The sequence below is a fragment of the Thamnophis sirtalis genome, unplaced genomic scaffold (assembly GCF_051295495.1).
Source record: "Thamnophis sirtalis isolate CommonGarterSnake01/CBP01778 unplaced genomic scaffold, rThaSir2_p1.2 scaffold_13, whole genome shotgun sequence".
Lineage (NCBI taxonomy): Eukaryota > Metazoa > Chordata > Lepidosauria > Squamata > Natricidae > Thamnophis > Thamnophis sirtalis.
The window spans coordinates 39,067,043-39,089,282 of NW_028261393.1; the positions used below are offsets into that span (position 1 = coordinate 39,067,043).

The 22,240-nt window shown below is 41.5% G+C and overlaps 1 protein-coding gene across 1 annotated transcript in view; it reads left to right on the forward strand.

The window, feature by feature from the left end:
- TRPC5 (transient receptor potential cation channel subfamily C member 5) overlaps positions 1 to 22,240 on the forward strand; it is a 217,186-nt gene that overhangs the window by 152,053 nt on the left and 42,893 nt on the right. The window contains exons 5-6 of the mRNA XM_087727145.1: positions 4,222 to 4,361; positions 17,438 to 17,760. Coding sequence (XP_087583271.1) covers positions 4,222 to 4,361; positions 17,438 to 17,760 — 463 coding nt within the window. The remainder of the gene's footprint in view (positions 1 to 4,221; positions 4,362 to 17,437; positions 17,761 to 22,240) is intronic.

Sequence of the window (22,240 nt, forward strand, 5' to 3'; positions counted from 1 at the left end):
TTGACTGAAACGTTCTAGCCTGAAGCTAATAAATATTTGTGCAGCCCTAATGGGACAGTGATGAAATACAAGCCAATGCAGAGGTGGGTTGCTGCTGGATAGGCCCAGTTCAGGTAAACCAATAGTAGCGGTGGTAGGAGGCTCCGCCCACCCGCCCGGACGCTTCTGCACATGTGCAGAAATGTCACGCCTGAGCACACACATGCTCCCAAGTGAACTGGTAGGAAAAAATTAGCAACCCACCACTGAGCCAATGGGTATCATGTCTCCAACGGGCAGAGTTGATCAGTGCTTAGAAATGGGTAGAGACGGTATGAAGAGCCTTTACCCATATTATTTCAATTTCTTCTGTATTTTGTCCATTCCTCTGTTCCTTTTCAGTCTAATTCTTCTTGGAGATCTGTGCACATAAAATTAAGAAAACAAAATAACACTAACAAATAGTATCTTTTTTAAAAAAAAGAATAAAGCAGCAGTCCAAACAATCACAGTCATTATACCAGTCAGAGTGATTCAAGATAAAAATCATAGAAATTACAGAAGTAAAAATAATTACACATCAAATTTGCAGACAATACTAAGCTAGATGATAGGCTCAAGATCCAGATGGATCTTAACAGACTTGAACACTGGGCCCTATCTAACAAAATGAAATTCAAAGTAGAGAAAACAGAAGAGTTACACTTAGGCAAGAAAAACCAATTGTACAAATATAGATTGGGTGAAACCTGGCTTAATAACAGTAACTGTGAGAGGAATCTTAAAGTCTTAGTGGACCACCAATTAAATATGAGCCAGGAGTGTGTGGCAGCAGCCAAAAAACAAATGCAATAAATTGCATTAACACATGGATTCAATCAAGATCAAGTGAAGTACTAATACCACTCTATAAAGCCTTAGTAAGACCACACCTAGACTACTGCATCCAGTTTTGGTCATCACACTATAAAAAAGATGTTAAGACCCTAGAAAGAGTGCAGAGAAGGACAACAAAAATGATTAGGGGACTGGAGACTAAAACATATGAAGAACAGTTGGGCATGGCTAATCTAGTGAAGAGAAGGACCAGGGGAGACATGATAGCAGGGTTCCAATATTTGAGGGGCTGCCACAGAGAGGAGAGAGATTAACCTATTTCTCCAAGCACCCAAAGACCAGACAATGAACAATAGATGGAAACTGACCAAGCAGAGATTCAACTTAGAAATAAGGAGAAATTCTCTGACAGTGAGAACAATCAACCTATGGAACAGAAGTTGCCTTCAGAAGCTGTGGGTGTTTCATCAGTGGAAACTTTAAGAAGAAAGTTTGACAGCCATTTGTCAAAAACGGTATAGGGTCTCCTGCTTGGGCAGGGAGTTGGACTAGATGATTACAAGGTCCCTTCCACTATTCTATTCTATTCTATCCTATTCCTGATTCTTTATTCCATTCTAATTCTAATTATATTCTAATTCTATTCTGTTCTGTTCCATTCCATTCTCTATTCTATTCTATTTCTTATTCCATTCTATATTCTATTCTCTATTCTATTCCATTCCATTCTCTATTCTATTCTATCCTCTTCCTGATTCTTTATTCCACTCTAATTCTAATTCTGTTCTGTTCCGTTCCATTCCATTCCATTCCATTCCATTTCATTCTCTATTCTATTCTATTTCTTATTCCATTCCATATTCTATTCTATTCTCTATTCTATTCCATTCCATTCTCTATTCTATTCTATACTATACTATACTATACTATACTATACTATACTATACTATACTATACTATACTATACTATACTATACTATACTATTTCTTATTCCATTCCATATTCTATTCTATTCTATTCTATTCTATTCTATTCCATTCCATTCCATTCCATTCCATTATTATTTTATATTCTAACACTAACACTTAGCCACACAAAATCCAGCATAGGGATGAAACTCAGTTTTAGAAATCAGCCTTCCCAGACTAAAATGTTACTGCATGGCTAGCAGATCTTAATACAAATAGTCTTCAATTTATGACCACAATTGAGCCCAAAACATCTTTTGCTAAGTGAGACGTTTGCTGTGAGTTTTTCCCCGTGTCATGATCTTTCTTGGCACATTTGTTAAGTGAATCACTGCAGTGGTTAAATTAGGAACACGGTTGTTAAGTGAATATGGCTTGCCCACTGACATTGCTTGCCACAAAAGGGGATTGCATTACTCTGGGAGATGGCAGCTGTCATAAATATGAGTCAGTTGCCAAATGTCTGAATTTTGATCATGTGACCGGGAGGGGGTGCGGCGGCACTGCAACGGTTGTAAGTGTAAAAAATGGTCATAAGTCACGGGGAAAAACAGAAGGTATTTTAAGGATTTTAGAGTGGATTTTAAAATTGACTGCATTAGCAGAGATGGCAAAATTAACTGCCTTGATTAGAGACAATGGACTAGACAACTTTATAAGGGGATGGAAGCTGTTTGTGGACTTTCTATGTGTTAAATACATAGAAAGAGGGATTTGAAGATTAGCAGGGGGTGGGCTGCTGGGGGTTCGCAGGGGTTCGGGAGAACCTGTAACTAAGATTCTGTGCAGTTCGGAGAACCCCCAAATCCCACTCCTGGCTGGCCCTGCCCTGCCCACCCTGCCCTTCCCAGGAGTCCCCATGCTAAACCCATTTTGGATGCAGGTAAGTGCAGGGCATGCACGGAGGCTTGGGGAGGGCAAAAACGGGCCCACCAGATGTTTGGGAAGGCAGGAAATTTTCCGGCCTCCAGAAGGTCTCAGGAGCCTCATTTTTGCCCTCCCGGAGGCTCAAAAAAAGCCTCCAGAGCCCGAGGAGGGCAAAAGCACCCACCATCCCATGGGGCAGGAGGCTGACTAAGCCATGCCCTACATGTCCACACCCACCCAGCAACCGGGCAGAGCATCCCCTTGCTAAAACTTTTGAAACCCACCCCTGGATTAATGTAATGTTTGGGCTAATCTGTTGACTGGTTTGTTTACATATATATTATGATTACATGTTGGGTTGATTTAATTATTAGACAGATTTACTCAACTGGAATATTTTCTTATTTAATATCATATTTTTTGTTAAATAAGGATGGGAAAGCTTATAACTATTTGTTGACCCATTATGTAAGGGGGGGGGGGGAAGAGAACCTATCAAGGATTTATTCATTCATTTATTTATTTACTTTTCAGCATTCAGCCAGGGTGGGTTTTTTAATGTTCAATGTTAGATCGATTTGACATTCAGGGTTGTTTTCTTCTTGTTAGTATAAGATATTCATTTTCTGTTTATCTGTTTTATTCTCGTTGATAAAAGAAATACTATATTTTTCTAAGTATAAGACGCTCCGAAGTATAAGATGCACGTAGATTTTGGGGAAACAAGGGGAAAATATCTGCCTCTGCCTCTCATCAATTTGTCTTCTTGCAACAAACAGCAAACAGTACTGACAATGTACACTGTTTGTAGTGTTACATTTCAGACTATACTTGTACAGATGCTGTTAAAATTGATGTGCTTTCTGGAAGTATATGTTATTCTCTGCTATTTAAAAGAAGATACAATAGCACTGGGCCTCTTCAGATCAAGCATTTATTTTAAAAAGCTTCTTCATTTTGTTAAGTTGTCTAGAACAATAATAAAGCAGTCTTTAAAAAATAAGTCTAATAATTTGAACATTCTATAGGCATTTATAGTTATTGACTTACCTCCTTGCAACAAACAGCAAAACAGCCTGATTAGCACAAGAAAAAAAATCTGCTTCTGCCTCCCAGCAATTTGCCTCACCAACAGCAAGTTTCACTTTCAATTTCAGCAGGGGCCGCCCGATCATCAGCTGTTTCAGATTGCAGGGATTGCTATAGCCTATTGCAGCCTCTGCAAGCCCAATTTCCCCCATTTGCTGCAAGGAGGTAAATTGCTGGGAGACAGAAGCCAAAGGGTGGGGGCCGGAGGGTGGGTGGGTGGGGGCCGGAGGGTGGGTGGGTGGGGCTACATTCAGTGTGTAAGACACACCCAAATTTTCACCCTCTTTGAGGGGGCAAAAACGTGCATCTTATACTCCAAAAAAGACGGTAAATTAATTAAAAAGAACCCCAAACCCTGGTGTTTCTCTGCTGTTATGTTTTAATTAACTTTTCCAATGTGCTCTGCTATGGTGCCCAATAACAGTGGCTTAAGAGAATTGAAAGTTGTCTTTTCACCCTCATTCCCCCCCCCCTTTACAGGTTTTATTTGGGGCGAAATCAAAGAGATGTGGGATGGCGGCTTTAATGAATACGTGCATGACTGGTGGAACCTGATGGATTTTGCGATGAACTCTCTCTACTTAGCAACCATTTCTCTGAAAATTGTTGCCTATGTCAAGGTACCGTAAATGAGTGCAGTGCGTAGATTTCATATATTAAATATATATATATTTCTTCCATTAAATGACAAGGAAATTGCTTTGGAGTTCTTATTCCCCCTCCAAAAAGACAGAAGGAAATTTCTGCAAAATCCTAAGCACACTGACATTTAGCTTTGCTCTTAGATGTGTGTGTGTGTGTGTGTGTGTGTGTGTGTGTGTGTGTGTGAGAGAGAGAGAGAGAGAGAGAGAGAGAGAGAGAGAGAGAGAGAGAGAGAGAGATATGTATGTAAGTGTGTTGTCTTTCATTCTGCAGTCATCTCTCAAGTGTTCTGCTGTTTGCTTAGTTTCCCCAGCTTCCTTTAAAAAACCCAAGGGAAGCATAACAGAAAACAGGGACAGCACTGCGTCGTAACTCAGAGCAATAAAGTAAGCTCAAATAGATCCAAAAAGAAAAGAGAAATCTATAGTAAGGCAAACGGAAAAGAAGAGGATGAAAAATGGAAGCTGTTTGCAGAGAAAATGAATAGGAAAATGTTTTGGGGACAGTTTTACTATGGATAAGTAAATTTGCATGGTATCCATATCTCTGTTGCATCTCTCTGTGAGGAATGGGACAATTCACTATAGCTAACTTGCACAGCCAACTCACTGTGGCTATTTTTTCTGCAGCCAGCCCACTGCAGGTCAACTCACTCATCATGGACAATTCCATGTGGGATAAGTCAATGTGACAAGTCTTATCAACCACTGTTTCTTCGACATTATTTCCCTTTTTGTCAGTGGAAATAATGCCAAAGAAACAGTGGTGGATAACATTTATTGTGTTGCTATCGTGGAATTGTCCATGGTGAGTTCTCCCATGGCAAGATGGCCATGGAGAGATGACTATGATCAGTTGGCTATGGCAAGTTGTCCTAGATCCATTTCTGTGGCCCTTAAAGGAAATAGTTCTTACAGAGAACTATTTGCAAATGGTTTGGGCTCTTCTCTTTCTGATGCAAATCCCTACCTTTTCTTAGTTTTAACTTCATCACGCTCGAATTAAATAACATATGTAAGTATAGAAATGATTATGAATACATGAAATGAATATAAATACAAGGGAATTTAGGACAAGGACAGTAGGCACGTTGGTATGCTTATGGCTGCCCCTTACAGACCTCTTAGGAATGGGGTGAGGTCAACAGTAGACAGTCTAAGGTTAAAGATTTGGGGGTTTGGGGAAGAAAACACAGTGTCAGGTACTGCATTTCAGGCATTGACCATTCTGTTACTGAAGTATTTTCCGCAATCAAGTTTGGAACAGTTTATCATAAGTCTGTATCTATTGTGAGCTCGTGTGTTGTTGTGGTTGAAGCTGAAGTATTAAGGACATTGTAGCAGATAATGTTATGTACTACACTTAGGTCAGATCGAAGACAGCAAAGTTCTAAACTGTCTAAGCCCAAAATGTCAAGTCTGGTGGCATAAGGTATTCTGTTGCGAGTAGAGGAGTGGAGGACTTTTGTGAAATATCTCTGGACATGTTGAATTATATTAATGTCCGATATGCAGTGCAGATTCCAGACATGTGAGCTGTATTCAAAAATTGATCTAGCAAAAGTTTGGTATGCCCTAGTTTGCAGTTCAATATTACCGGAGAAGAAACTATGCAAGATTAGGTTAACAACTCTTAATGCCTTTTGGGCAATGTTGTTACAATGGGCTCTGGCACTTAGATAGCAATAGCAATAGCAGTTAGACTTATATACCGCTTCATAGGGCTTTCAGCCCTCTCTAAGCGGTTTACAGAATCAGCATATCGCCCCCACAGTCTGGGTCCTCATTTCACCCACCTCGGAAGGATGGAAGGCTGAGTCAATCTTGAGCCGATGAGATTAGAACCGCTGAACTGCAGATAACAGTCAGCTAAAGTGGCCTGCAGTACTGCACCCTAACCACTGCGCCACCTCGGCTCATATCATTTGAGATGAGTACTCCAAGGTCCTTGATTGTGTGGGGGTCATCTACTTCTTTCAGGATAGCATCTTGATTCATTGGTACTACCCTAAGTTTACCTTTGTTTGCCCTGTCTAAGATCAGGAGAGAAAGTAGTAGCAGATGCTAAAAGAACTAAGCAAGATAATGGCCCTTGACATCCTCTGAACATAAGTCAAGCCTACCAACTCAGATCTAGGAGCAGCTTTAGGGCAAGAACAAACATTCTTGAGGGTATACAAGAATAAAACCGAAATAAAAGATGGAGAAAGGAGATGATCAAGGAAGGATTAACATTAAAGGAGGGTATGGTTGAAGGATCTCATCAAATTTGCAGATGACACCAAGGTGGCAGGAATAGCCAACACTCCAGAAGATAGGCTTAAGATACAGAAGGATCTTGACAGACTTGAATATTGAGCTCTGTCTAAGAAAATGAAATTCAATGGTGAAAAAAGTAAAGTTCTACATTTAGGCAAGAAAAACAAAATGCACAGGTACAGTATAGGTGGTACCTTGCTCAATAGTAGTAACTGTGAGAGGGATCTTAGAGTCCTTGTGCACAACCATTTAAATATGAGCCAGCCATGTGTAGCAGCTGCCAAAAAAGCCAACACAGTTCTAGGCTGCATAAACAGAGGGATAGAATCAAGATCACGTGAAGTGTTCCTACCACTTTATAATGCCTTGGTAAGGCCACACTTGGAATACTGCATTCAGTTTTGGCCCCCACAATGTAAAAAAGATGTGGAGACTCTAGAAAGAGTGCAGAGGAGAGCAACAAAGAGGATTAGGGAACTGGAGGCTAAAACGTATGAAGAACGGTTGCAGGAACTGGGTATGTCTAGTTTGATGAAAAGAAGGACTAGGGGAGACATGATAGCAGTGTTCCGATATCTCAGGGGCTGCTCCAAAGAAGAGGGAGTCAAGCTATACTTCAAAGCACCTGAGGGCAGGACAAGAAGCAATGGGTGGAAAGAAGCAACTTAGAACTGAGGAGAAATTTCCTGACAGTTAGAACAATTAATCAATGGAATAACTTGCCTCCAGAAGTTGTGAATGCTCCAATACTGGACATTTTAAAGAAAATGTTGGATAACCATTTATCTGAAGTAGTGTAGGGTTTCCTGCCTAGGCAGGGGGTTGGACTAGAAGACCTCCTAGGTCCCTTCCAACTCTGTTATTCTATGTAGATCTGACTTCCCTTATACTATCTGGAGAATCCTGAATAATTTGAGAGTTGGAGTGCCTAAATGTAAAACCAACATGCTCAAGTGGAAGCTCTTAGCAGATCACAAACAACCAGTGTGAATGTGGAGAGACACAGAGCCTGTCCCATCTGCTGGCATGTTGGCTACTACCAGAAACATGTACCGATAATGACTTATTTTCGGTCAATGAAAAAGCCAAAAAGATGCCTTTATTCTGGCAGTTTTAATTTTTATCTAGACATGGAAGAAGAAGAATTATCCTGGTTTAGGAACAGTTCTTCAAACAAACCATGACCATAAATGCTGTTTAAAGTTGGGCTCTTTGGTTTGCACCAAGTTCAGGTGTTGTGTTGCTGTTCCTCTGTTTACGGTAGTTATTTAAGAGTTTGGGCGCCTACTTACACTTAGTGCATAAAAGAATATAAAACTCATGCCTGAAACCGAGAACAACAGCCAGTGAAAGAACAATCAATAGACTGTAAGCAGCTGGATCAGAGAAACTAAATCAGCAGAAATAAAATGAAATGAAGACCACATTGAAATGTAAAAGGCAATAAAAAATACACCATCGAGGCATCTTTGGTGCCAAAAAAAATAATAGAATAAATGCCAAACTTGCTTCCTTATAAAATTTATTCCAAAACTTTGGGAGTGGGTGGTTATTACTAAAGTAAGCAGGGATTAGCCAAAGTCATTCTTTCCCATCCATGACAGAGAATCCTGGACTTCCTTTGTTTAGAGAATATCTATGGAGATTCTCTATCATCCAAGTCATAGTTGTCCCAAGGTGATTTTTTCACCTTCCAAAAGGCAACTGGATTTTCAAAGCATGACTTTACAAAGGCTAAATTGGCCACTATCAGCACCTTAACTAACTAAATAAGAGAATCCCCTGTAGATATTAATAATTCTTCACTTTTGTCACTGATTTCCATATACAACCAGCATACAGAGATGACCATTTTACCATGCAGTATTCCAAATGCAGCCTTACCAATACCACTTTATAATGCCTTGGTAAGGCCACACTTGGAATACGGCATTCAGTTTTGTTCACCACGATGTAGAAAAGATGTTGAGACTTTAGAGAAGAGCAACAAAGAGGATTAGGGGACTGGAGATTAAAACATAGGAAGAACGGTTGCAGGAACTGGGTATGTCTAGTTTAATGAAAAGAAGGACTAGGGGAGACATGATAGAAGTGTTCCAATATCTCAGGGGTTGCCACAAAGAAGAGGGAGTCAAACTATTCTCCAAGGCACCTGAGGGTAGAACAAGAAGCAATGGATGGAAACTAATCAAGGAGAGAAGCAACTTAGAATTGAGGAGAAATTTCCTGACAGTTAGAACAATTAATCAGTGGAACAGCTTGCCTCCAGAAGTTGTGAATTCTCCAACATTGGAAGTTTTTAAGAAGATGTTTGATAACCATTTGAAGTGGCATAGGATTTCCTGCCTAAGCAGGGGGTTGGACTAGAAGACCTCCAAGGTCCCTTCCAGCTCTGTTATTCTATTCTATTCTATTCTAAATTGGCCACTAACAGCAGCTTAACTAAACAAGAGAATCCCCTGTAGATATTAATTGTTCTTTATTTCTGTCACCGATTTCCGTATATAACCAGCACTCTGAGGTATCCATCTCTACTCATAAAAGGTAAAGATTGGAAAACCTCATTTGGGACCAAGCCATAATTCCTCTCTACTGAACCTAAGTGTGCTTTCCTGCTATCCCTTGAAGGTAAACAAAGTTTGCACACTTTCTAAAAACAATACAAGGACCTATTTGTAAAAATAACTGTTTTTAAAGTACAGGTAGTTTTCAACTTAGGGATGCGGTGGCTCAGTGGCTAAGACGCTGAGCTTGTCAATCAGAAAGGTTGGCAGTTCGGCGGTTTGAATCCTGAGTGCTGCATAATGGGGTAAGCTCCCATTACTTCTCCCAGCTTCTGCCAACCTAGCAGTTTGAAAGCATGTAAAAAATGCAAGTAGAAAAATAGGAACCACCTTGGGTGGGAAGGTAACAGCATTCTGTGCACCTTCAGTATTTAGTCATGCTGGCCACATGATCATGGAGACGTCTTCAGACAGCGCTGGCTTTTTGGCTTTGAAACGGAGATGAGCACTGCCTCCTAAAGTCAGGAACAACTAGCACATATGTGTGAGGGGAACCTATACCGTTTTAATCTTCAACTTAAAGTAGTCCATTTAGTGGGCATTTGTAGTTACAACACCACTGAAAAATGTGACATGACCATTTTTTGTAGTTATGACCTTTGCAACATCCCTGTGGCGATGTGATCAAAATTCAGATGTCTGGCAAATATGAGACGTCTGACTCCTATTTATGACCGTTACAGTGTCTTGGTGTCTTGTGATCATCTTTTGTGACCTTCTGACAAGCAAAGCCAATGGGGAAGCCAAATTCACTTAATAACTATAGCAAGAAAAGTCATAAAATGGGCCAAAACTCACTTAACAAATGTCTCGTTTAGCAATAGGAAGTTTGAGCTCAATAGTAGTCGTAAGTCGAAGACCACCTGTATAGCAAGAGAATGATCCTTTTGGAGTGGGCACCTTTGATTGCTGTCTGTGTACTTGCTGTTTTCTGTCAAGCAAACTTCATTTCTGGTTCAAGCAATTATCCCGAGTTCTTTGTATTCTGTTTCCCTGAAAATAAAACCTCCCCAGATAATACATTCAATCGGGCTTTTGAGCGCATGCACTAAAGTAAGCCCTCCCTGAAAATATTGCGACACAGCAGAAGCCATGAGGTGACCACGCTCGCTGCCGCCTGCACCTCAAAAATGATAAGACCTTCCCGAAAATAAGGCCAAGTGCTTATTTTGGGGGTTAAAAGAAAATAAGACCTTGTCTTATTTTTGGGGAAACAAGGTAATATCCAGCTCTGATTGAATCAAGAAATTGAAGAAGCTTCTTGGATGAGAAGTGAAATGTTTTCAGGGGAAAAAAACCAAGAAACTCCAGTTGCTTTTTGGAAAAATCACTTTTGGTGCATTTGTTCCGTGACTATTCAAAGCTACAACGGCAGTAAAAAAAAATGACTCACAACCAGTCATCACATTTACAACCAACATGAACTTGGAGTGATAAATGGTTTTAATTGCATTTGTCTTTCGCTTGGAGACTTTTTCCTGAGCAAGAAGTGAAACCAGGAGGAAATAGCAGTTATATCATTTCTAACAGGACTTTCTCTAAAGTTGGCCTCCAACTATTGGAATTCTCTGCTCCTGAGAGTTCTCTTGAAGGATGCTCCGTAAAGAATTAACATTATTATATTTTAGCCTACCCTGAAGCTTTTCTGATTTGGTTAGCTTCCCCTACTCCCAGTTTGATTTTAATTATTCAAATATGTATAACTTCTTAGGTTATACATATTTTACAGGTTTTAAAGATGAGCCAGCCGTGTGCAGCAGCTGCCAAAAAAGCCAACTCAGTTCTAGGCTGCATCAACAGAGGGATAGAATCAAGGTCTCGTGAAGGGTTAATACCACTTTATAATGCCTTGGTAAGGTTACACCTGGAATACTTCATCCAGTTTTGGTCCCCACCATGTAAAAAAGACATGGAGATTCTAGAAAGGGTGCAGAGAAGAGCAACAACATTAGGGGGCTGGAGGCTAAAACATGAAGAACGGTTGCAGGAACTGGGTATGTCTAGTTTAATGAAAAGAAGAACTAGGGGAGACATGATAGCAGTGTCCCAATATCTCAGGGGTTGCCATAAAGAAGAGGCAGTCAAGCTATTCTCCAAAGCACCTGCATGTAGAACAAGAAGCAATGGGTGGAAACTAATCAAGGAGAGAAGCAACTTAGAACTGGGGAGAAATTTCCTGACAGTTAGAACAATTAATGAGTGGAACAACTTGCCTCCAGAAGTTGTGAATGCTCCAACACTGGAAGTTTTTAAGAAGATGTTGGATAACCATTTGTCTGAAGTGTATAGGGTTTCCTGCCTAAGCAGGGGGTTGGACTAGAAGACCTCCAAGGTCCCTTCCAACTCTGTTCTTCTATTCTATTCTATTCTTAGGATTTTGATGTCTCTAAGGATATTTTCAATGGCCTCTATTTTTTCATTTCTTGCTTAGCTCCAGAAATAAGTCCTAACCACACAGTTCTCTACTGTTTCGCCTGGCTATTCAGTATAGCTCACCAAAACATTCTTAAATGCTCTTTCTTGGACATTGAAAATATTTTGATCCTTCTGTGAGCAGAAATCAAAATTCAATGGTGTCTAAAGGTAGGCACCATGTTTCAAATTAGAAGTGTCCCAACCTTGGCATTGATCATTTGGAAAGTAACAGAATGATCTGGCCTTGAAATGAACTATTCTGATTTCAGAATGCAGCTTGGAACACCTTTTTTAACCACTGGAACTCTTCCAGCATACTCAGAATGAACTGTTTGAAGAATAGCACGGATGTCCTGAGGTTGAAATATTTTGACATCAGAAAAAAAAGCTTTCATAATTCACACAATGTCACCTCTGAGAACCAGAAGTCTTTCCCCACATACCATTACTAACCTCTGCTAAATATTCTACCATGCTGTGATCTGTGGACAATGAGATCAAAAGTTCTTTTGGTGAAATCAGTCTCATTCTACATATTTGAAATTTCAATTATCCAACAACCGTTCACAGAAGATCAAATAAGATCAGTTGGTCCATGCATTAACTGCAAATGAGGAATACATCCACAAGCCCAGGGGTGAAATCCAGCAGGTTCTGACAGGTTCTGGAGAACCGGTAGCGGAAATTTTGAGTAGTTCAGAGAACTGGCAAATGCCACCTTTGGCTGGCCCCAGAGTAGGGTGGGAATGGAGATTTTGCAGTAACCTTCCCCTGCCACACCCACCAAGACACGCCCACCAAGCCTAGAACTGTAGTAAAAAAAATTGAATTTCACCACTGCACAAGCCAAGGAAGGAGCGTCCATCTCCTTATGAGTGATGTCCAGGTGTAGTGTTGTGTGGGAATGACTTGAGAAATGAAGGAAGAGATGCTGCTTAGGGAATAGCAATAGCAATAACACTTGGACTAATAAACTGCACACAGTGCTGTACAGCCCTTTCTAAGCAGTTTATAGAATCAGCACATTGCCCCCAACAATCTGGGTCCTCATTTGACTGACCTCGGAAGCATGGAAGGCTGAATCAATTTTGAGCCGGTCAGGATTGAAATGCTGAACTGCTGGTAGCCAGCAGAAGTAGCCTGTAGTACTGCATACTAACCACTGCGCCACCACAGAATAATCAGGTAAGAAAGGGCATAGATCAGGGGTGGGTTGCTGCCGGTGTTACTACCGGTTCGCAACCGGTGTGCATCAGCTGTGCGCACAAGCACTATTCAATGTAAATTGTTCTTCACGCATGCACAAAACAATTTACAGTGAACTGTGCACGTGCAGTCACTCAAATCCAAAATGATGACGGCCCAGCAGCAGTGAGGGAATTGGTTCGAGGGCGTGGTAGGCCTGGGTCACTGGCGATTCTGCGACCCAGGCCTGAATTCCACTACCGGTTCTGCCGAAATGGGCTGAAATGGGAACAACCCACCTCTGGCCTAGACGACAACAGCAAACAGACAGAAACTCTGAGAAAGGACTGAAACTTTTCAGTCTGTAAAAGAGACGGCAGGAGATTTGTAACTATCAGACTTACAAGATTCTGTTAATGTACCTTTACAGTAAAGTGGAATTAACTCACCTGGTCATCTTTCTCTCAGATCTACCTGGGACTGCTGACATCAGGTCTCTTTGACATTCATTAGGATTTGGAAGGCTGCCTTGAGCATTTTGGCAAGAAAAAGCCCAAACTACCCAGGACAAGAGAAAGATGAGTCACTGAAATGTGGGGTTTTTTTTAAAATTAACTTGAGCTCATTAGAGTTTGTCCTTCAGTTTATTCTCCCTTCTCCCTCTCTAAAACAAAAAATTCTGGGTAGGAAAATGATTTAATACCATTCTGCCTTTGTTGTATTCAGCTGCCACACTGACCACAAACCACACACATTGGGGAGAAATTTATCACAGACCACAAGACATATTTAGTATCCTAGAGCCCTCCTGGCATTCATTTTAGCCTCTCAATCTCTTCTTGTAACTTCCAGATGAAGACCTAGTGAAGTGTTAAAAGTGAGTTTTCTAAGGGCCTTCTACAAATCAAGTTCTACCCATGACGTTCACAGATGTACAGAACAGTCTGAACTGTCAGGAACAATTAGAAATCATGTAGAAATAGGTTTGTGCGCAATTTCAGATCCTCTTCGCTGGAAAAGAATGACTTTTATTTTATTTTTTAAAGAAGTTTTAAGTATTTTCCATTCCTATAACTCAATTGAATTTATGTCTTGGTCAGAGGCAAAACAAATCCATTTGTATTCCCCCCAAGGGTGGGGGATAAACTATCTGACCTTAAAAAGTAAGCAAAATATTTGCTCCATAGCTCTAGAGAGGGGACGGCTAAACTTTTTGTCCTCGCGTGCCCACACCCATAATGTAAAGCGTGTGCTACCCCACTTCTATGCCCCTGCACATGCGTGTTCTTTCCCATACTTCCCCCCCCCCACGCATACGCACGTGACACCCCCCCCCCCCTCATATGTCCCATTTTGGGCCTTGCAGGCCTCCCTGAAGCCTCATGGGAACAAAAATGGGCCATGTGGGGGCCCTGCCCCCCCCCCTCCCACTGCTCCCCTTTTGGGCCAGCAGGCCTCCCTGAAGCCTCCTGGGAACAAGGCATGGGGGGCATGCCACAACCCCCAGGCATGCCCGCGCATCTCCCACATGTGCGGCAGAGACCCGAAAATCAGCTGGCTGGTGGGAAGCACACACACATGCATGGTGGAACTAAGCTGGGGTGACGGCTCACATGCTCACAGAGAGGGCTTCGCATGCCACCTGTAGTACACGTGCCATAGGTTTACCATCGCTGCTCTAGAGTAAAATAATTTCTTTCTTTCTTTTTTTTTTTTTTTTTGGAGAGAGGGTTTCTAAGTGAAGCCAGCCATATTGATGGCAGCCATTTTGCTTTCTCTTGAAATAAATTGCTATCTGTTGGCTCAGCTTTCAGTGGAAGATTCCTTTACATCAAATGTCTGCAGTGTTTTGCTAGGAAACAACCAAAAATAATTATGCAGAGGAAGATGGTTGCAAAGTCATTGGGAACACATCATGTAAGCTCTGCCATTATCATTCTCAAAAGAAGAGAACAGTTGTAGTTCAGGATGGAAGTGTGGAGTCCTCTGAGCATGGTTCTTTCCTTGCAGATGTTTCATTACCCAACTAGGTAACCTCATCAGTGCTAGAAGGGAGTACAGTTTGCTCTTTTCTTATATATAACCAGCTTGACCTGTCAGTGTTGGTGGAAGGTTTCTTACTGCTCAAACAACAGCCTAATCAAAAAAACCTTCTAGGTGTAAGGCAGGAGACCTTATACCATCTCAGACAAATGATTGTCCAATCTCTTCTTAAAAACCTCCAATGTTGGAGCACACAAAACTTCTGAAGGCAATGGGTGTTGATGTGTTGGAATTGTCCAGAGTAATGTGTCTTAGCTAAGATGCTCTACTGTTCTCCAAAACTCCCCAGATGAATAGAATAGAATGGAATAGAATTCTTTATTGGCCAAGTGTGATTGGACACATAAGGAATTTGTCTTTAGGGCAGATACTCTCAGTGTACATAAAAAGACAAGATACATTTGTTAAGAATCATAAGGTACAACACTTAATGATAGTCACAGGATACAAATAAGCAATCAGGAAACAATCAATATCCATATAATATCCACATAAATTGTAAGGATACAAGCAACAAATTTATAGTCCTGCAGTCACAAGTGAGAGGAGATGGGTGATAGGAACGATGAGAGGACTAATAGTAATAGTAATGTAGCCTTAGCGAATAGTTTGGCAGATAGTTTCATTAAGGAGGAAACCACAAAAAAAATCACATTATTTCACTTTAGATGTTTGTTTTTTCCAACAGTTGATTTGGTGTAGAGCAGAAGTACAATTTTGCAGATATTTTTTTCCTTCCAGGGAAAATATATAACTTATTTCTCAATTATTCCCAAAGACTACAATGTTAAATATTTATTGCAACTGTGAATGAGACATACCCCCATCTCAAAAAATAAAATAAAAAATCTTGTTGAATTCCCTTTGGAGAATATTTGACAAAGCTCTCCCTCCTGGGTGCCCCCTTTGCTTTTCTTGGCAAGAAAAATTCAAGCACAACTTTATTTCAAACTGAATGTTTTGAGATCACCCTGGCCCTTTGAAAGGGCACTTAGCTCAGAACAAAACTGATGGGCTCAAAACTGGTGTTTTGAGGTTCAGGTTGAAAGAAAATGCTTCATCTGTTTTGAGATTTGTTCCAGTGGAAGCCAGCCAATTGTTCCAAAGTGACATTTTGATGGGGCTGTTTTGTTCTGAACTTGAAATAAGACGCAGGTCCTATTTCATGCAAGCACCTCGTGATGGGAGGAGGTTTCCTTGGCTTTGTTCTTTAATCACAGGATAATTTATCAAGCCTGGTCATCAGGATTGCGTCCTAATGAAAGGTAGAGATGCCCTGCTTGTTCTGGTCTGCTGTGTCCAATCCAGTACAGTTAGTCCTTGACCTATGACACAAAATTGAGACCAACATTTCTGTGGCTAAGTGAGACAGTTCCGTGAATTTTTCCCCATTTTACGACCTTTCTTGCCACAACGGTTAAGTAAAGTTATGCAGTTGTTGTCAAGGGAATTCTGCTTCCCCATTAACTTTGCTTGTCAGAAGATGGCAAAGATTGACCACATGACCTTGGTCATGCTGCAATGGTCACAAGTGTGAAAAATGTTCATAAATCACTTTTTTTCAGTGCTGTTATACCTTTGGACAGACACTAAACAAACTGCTGTAAGTGTAGGATTACCTGTATGGGGAGGCTTTGGAGGGAGGGAGCCAGTGGTGAGTTCTGGATTCCTGTACTGGTTGGAACAGCCCTGGCGTCATGGACTTGTGCAGTGCATGCATTCATCATACTTGCCTGCGATGCTTCTGCAAGCATCTGCGACGCTCCAGCTGCTCGGCGGAGCGTCATGCAGGTGCCGTATGTGCCATGCACATGTGCAGAAGTGCCAAAGGCTTAAAGGATAGGTAATGAGCTTGGGCGGGTGGCCCTCCACAGCACCATACCGGAATGGTTCCTGGTGCTCCGGGCAGGCTCCAGTACGCCTGTACTTGGGCGCAACTCCTGCAACCCACCACTGGAGGGAGCGAATGTAATTTGTCTAGTCTACCTGCATGTGTGTGTGTGTGTGTGTGTGTGTGTGTGTGTGTGTGTGTGTGTGTGAGAGAGAGAGAGAGAGAGAGAGAGAGAGAGAGAGAGAGAGAGAGAGAGAATGAGCAGAATGCTTTAACGACATGAAATAATGTGCCTTCAAGAGTTGACTTGCAAGCCAGTTGACCGAGAACCCATCAGAGAAAATAAATAAGAGAGGGCAACAATGGAAAGGAGAGGGGATGAGGAAGGAAAGGAAGAAAGGATAAAGCAGAGAAAGTAAGGGTGGGGAATTAAGAGTAGAAGAGAGAGTAAGAAAGAGGAGAAGAGAGGAGGAGAGGGGAAAGAGAGAGGGAGAAGAAAGAAGGAAGGAGAGGAGGAAGGAAGGAAGGAAGTAGAGAAGGGAAGTTAAGAAGATGGAAGAAGAAAGGTGTTGCAAAACAAGATGGAGGCACGGGGTGGCAAGAAAGTGACACAAACTGTATTATATATGTGTGTAAAATGTATATCTAAGAATGAATTTGAAAGGGAAAAATAAAACAACTTTTTACCAAAAAAAGAGTTGACTTGCAAGCATTCACCTGTGTTCCTTTCCCTCCCCTCCCCCTATTATTTCTTGCAGTACAATGGTTCCCGTCCAAGGGAGGAATGGGAAATGTGGCACCCAACCCTGATAGCAGAAGCCCTCTTTGCCATTTCAAACATTTTAAGCTCCTTGCGTCTCATCTCCCTGTTTACAGCAAACTCTCACCTGGGACCCCTGCAGATCTCCCTGGGACGAATGCTGCTAGACATTCTCAAGTTCCTCTTCATTTATTGCCTGGTGCTGCTAGCTTTCGCCAATGGACTCAACCAGCTTTATTTCTATTATGAGACGAGTGCCTCCGAAGAGCCAAACAATTGCAAAGGGATCCGTTGTGAGAAGCAAAACAATGCCTTTTCCACGTAAGGCTAACTTACCTGGGTTTCCTTCTTGCATCCAGCCCTTGAATGTTGTTGTTTTTGTCTCTCTGTCTGTCTCTCTGTTTCCCCCCCCCCCCCACTCTCTTGTATAGTCCTGATATCTTGTCACAGCATCTGGAATAGCAAAAAAAATATGCCTTTTTGTGTTCTTGGGTGAATGTCAGTCTCAATTGTCATGCTCTGAGTTATCTCAGATGAACATATTGAACAAGGCGAAGCTGAACTCCAGCCTTTGACAATGACCAAACACCTGAGCATTTCAGTTATTAGATTAAAAAAAAGCAACAGCAGAGCTGTTCTCAAAGAACTGACTGTGCTAGGCTGTTTTTCTGGAGGGCAGCTGAAATTAGATCCTTAAAAAAAGAAGCATGCAAAAATAAAATGCCCATCCCTCCAGAATGGATGCAGAAATGCTTACAATCTCAGAGGAAGTTGCCACTTAAGAAACACGGCCTCTGTTTCTTTACTAGGGATCCTGTTCAGGCATGAAATCCTCTTATCTTCGCTATCGGTTTGGTAGTGGGAGTGCATGCTCAGAGCGTGCATGATGACATCAGCGTGGGTGGGCGGAGCCTTGCACTGCTGCCACTACTGGTTCGCCCAAACCGGTGCGAACCGACAGAATACCAACTCTGATCCTGTTGTACTAGTTTTTTTCTAGCTCAGCATGTTTGTATATATGCTTTTCTAAAAGCTAGATTTCATCCTATTCCAATGAAAAGATAGCTGCTAGATAAAAATGAAGTTCCTTGTGAGCCAATAACATTTTTCCAAAATGAAAAATAGGAACCTTTCAGAGCCCACCAACCAGGAGAACTCAGCACGGGAGCGTGGAGGCTCACTCTCCGCGTCCCATCTCGCTGCTATGTCAGCCGGACGTCTGCAGGGAGTCAGATTCCTGCTGGCTCTGAACCTTCCCGCTTTAAGGCCCACTTCCTTCCTGCTTCCTGCCCCGGGAAGAAAGGGGGCCTTAAAGAAGAGCCAGTCATCTTTCTCTCTGGTGCAAAGCCAGTTCGCCCTCCATTGGCACACCTTGGGAAACGCATAAACATGTCCTATAACAGGACTGGCACCTTGGCAAGCCGAAGTACTATGCTGCAATAGCATTTTGGTCTCCTGGCTATTGTAACACCATATGGTAATAATAATAATTATAGGTAGAGTAGGATGGGATAGAGTAGGGGAATTGGGATGGGGTGGGAAATGAAAATAAAGATCAGCGCACTTAACTAGCATAAGAATCAAAATTACAACTAACAGCAATCATGACTAAGTAAAACTCCATGACATCCTTGGACATTTCAGTGAAAAAGTCTGCAAGTAAAAAGCAAGTCACTTTAATAGGCTACCAACAATAACATCATTTCAAATGTGTGAGCTTTAGATGAATATTTGGGAGGAAACATGAAGAAAACTTTACAAAAAGAAACTGTAGATTTAACACATAGATTAAAGTAACAGGATTTGATTTAAACTCATGGAGCAAGCTTTACATCTCCTGTGATACCATTCCTTTCATTAGAAGCATGATCTTAATGAATTTCCTTACAAGTAGTTTGTAAATGTGAGTCAAAAAAGAGTGATGTAAACTACGTCTGGTTTACTTTGTTAATTCCTTAAGACATGGGTTATTAATAGGGTCTGTGAATTTATTAAAAGGAATTAGCAAAAAGTATACCAATGATTCAAGAGATACTGAAGGACAAAGCTGTATTGAATATTGGACATTAGCAAGTCTATCTTGGCAGAATAGCAATAGGACTTATATACTGCTTTATAGTGCTTTACAGCCCTCTATAAGCGGTTTACAGAGTCAGCATATTGGCCTCAATAATTGGGGTCCTCATTTTATTGCTCGGAAGGACGGAAGGCAGAGTCGTGAGAATCGAGCTGCTGGTAATTGGCAGAATTAGCCTGCATTCTAACCACTTGCCACCACAGCTCAGTGATTAGAATGTTATATTGGTTAGAAGGTGGAATCTTAGCTGGGCAGGTAAAAGTATATATTGGTATCTTGAGATAAAGTCATTAAAAATGGTAAGAAGCTAGGACAGAGATTTTAGGTAGGTCCTTAACATTAGTTGATACTTTCTTTGACCTATTGATATCCTGTAATAGATGGTAAAAATACTGTAGCTCTTTAGTTCCGTTTCCAGATAGGTTATCCATGTGGCATTCTCTCTTTCTTTCTCTCCCCTGTGCACAGAGGCACAGACACCAAGAGAGACAGACAGACACAAACAAAAAGAAGTATTAGGGAAGAGAAGGGGGAAGGGAGAGAGGGAGGGAGGGAGGGAGGGAGAAAGGAAGGAAGGAAGGAAGGAAAGGAGGAGGAAAGAAGGAAGGAAAAAAAGGAAAAGCAAAGCAAATGGAATGTTTAGAGCAGGGATATCAAACTGAAGGCCCAGGGGGCAGATCCAGCCCACGGGGTACTTAGATCTGGCCTGCGGGGTCACCCTGGAAACAGTGAAGGACCTGTTCATGGTGCTTCTGCCAGTGAAAATGGGCATGCGGCCCTCCCGAGCTCTGTTTTCACTGGCAGAGGGTTGCAGGAGGCTGTGGCAGCAGAAAACGGAGCTCAAGAGTCCATTTTTCCTGGCAGAGTGCTCGGGCCACAGTAGGTACCCCCGACATGAGTGACATCAAGCTGCCCATGACCACCCCTAGCTACGCCCACCCTGGCCCCCCGAGGTCAAACACAACCCTGATGCAGTCCTCAACTGAAACCGATTTTGACACTCCTGATTTAGCGTGTTTCTTCAGCTAGTTATATCTAAAGAAGACATATTCTCCATTGTGGGTAGTAATATTAATCTCTGCATTGCTTGCTTAGTTGGCTGGAAGATCAATTCTCTGAAATGTCGATGGGAAAAGCTGGCTTAGAAATTGAGTTCTGCAGGGCTTGCAAAAGCTTAGAGAGGAGGCATTCACTGTTTTCTGGTTTTTAACCAATATTTTCATTTCTGCCATCTTTAGAAATACTGTATCTCCCCTTCCTTCTCTCCCAAAATAAATAAATGGCTATATGCATTTCAGGTAATTTCCCCAAAAAATTTCAGGAGCAAATATTGAAAAGAGCTTTCTAATGCCTAGAAAATGAGTTTGTTCTTTGATTTATAGGCAAGGATACAAAGATTTAATATGTAACCTTTAATATCCAATAATTTCATCCTTGAATTGTTCTTGTTTTATATAACAACGAAAAGCAGATGTTGACTTGATGAATTGGACAGATGGCTGGTGTCATCTTTAAGTGAGGGGAAGAAAGATTTCAAAAGATTGATCTGTGTTGCATTCTGATCTTATTCTAAAGCAGGAGAACTTAAGTTCTGAAATGGGATTGTCAGACTTTATTTAGAAACAACAACCATATTCCAAATAGTAGAAACTTTTATAAAAATTGAATATCAGTTAGGAATAGAAGATGTTAAGACTTTCTTGGGAAAATAGTCTGGGTTTATTGGCTTTGAGATCCATAATGCTAGCCAGCATGACCAAAATCTACCCTGTTCCCCTGATAATCAGCCCAATTGTGCTTATGAGCGCATGCGCTAAAATAAAACTGCCCCGAAAATAAGCCCTCCTCAAAAATATTGCAACACAGCAACATCCATAAGGTGACCACACTCGCCTCCTCCTGCACTTCAAAAATAATAAGACCTTCCTGAAAATAAGGCCAAGCGCTTATTTTGGTGGTCAAAAGAAAATAAGACCCTGTCTTATTTTCAGGGAAACATGGTGTGTGGTGTGGATATACAGGTAGCCCTCAACATACAACAGTTTAATTACTGACAGTTTGAAATTACAACAGCAGTGAAAAAAGTGCCTTATGACCATTTTGACACTTATAACTGTTGCAGCATTCCCATGGTCGAGTGTGGTGCAGTGGTTAGGGTGCAGTACTCCAGGCCACTTCAGCTGACTGTTATCTGCAGTTCAGCGGTTCTAATCTCACCGGCTCAAGGTTGACTCAGCCTTCCATCCTTCCGAGGTGGGTGAAATGAGGACCCAGACTGTGAGGGCGATATGCTGACTCTGTAAACTGCTTAGAGAGAGCTGAAAGCCCTATGAAGCGGTATATATAAGTCTAACTGCTATTGCTATTGCTATGGTCACTTGATCGAAATTCAGATCTTTGGCAACTGATTCATATTTATGACGGTTGTAGCATCCTGGGGTCATGTGACCTCCTTTTGCAAACTTCTCACCAGCAAAGTCAATGGGGAAGCCAGATTCACTTACCGACCCTGTGACTCAGTTAACAACTGCACTGATTCACTTGACAACTGTGGCAAGAAAGGACATAAAATGGGGAAAATTCACTTAACAAATACTTCAGCAACAGGAACGTTTGGCTCAATTGTGGTCGTACGTCAAGGACCACCTTTGTTATAAAAACTGATCCAACTAACCTGAAGAATATCAGGGATAACACTCAAGGCACAAGTACAGTCTCTCTTTT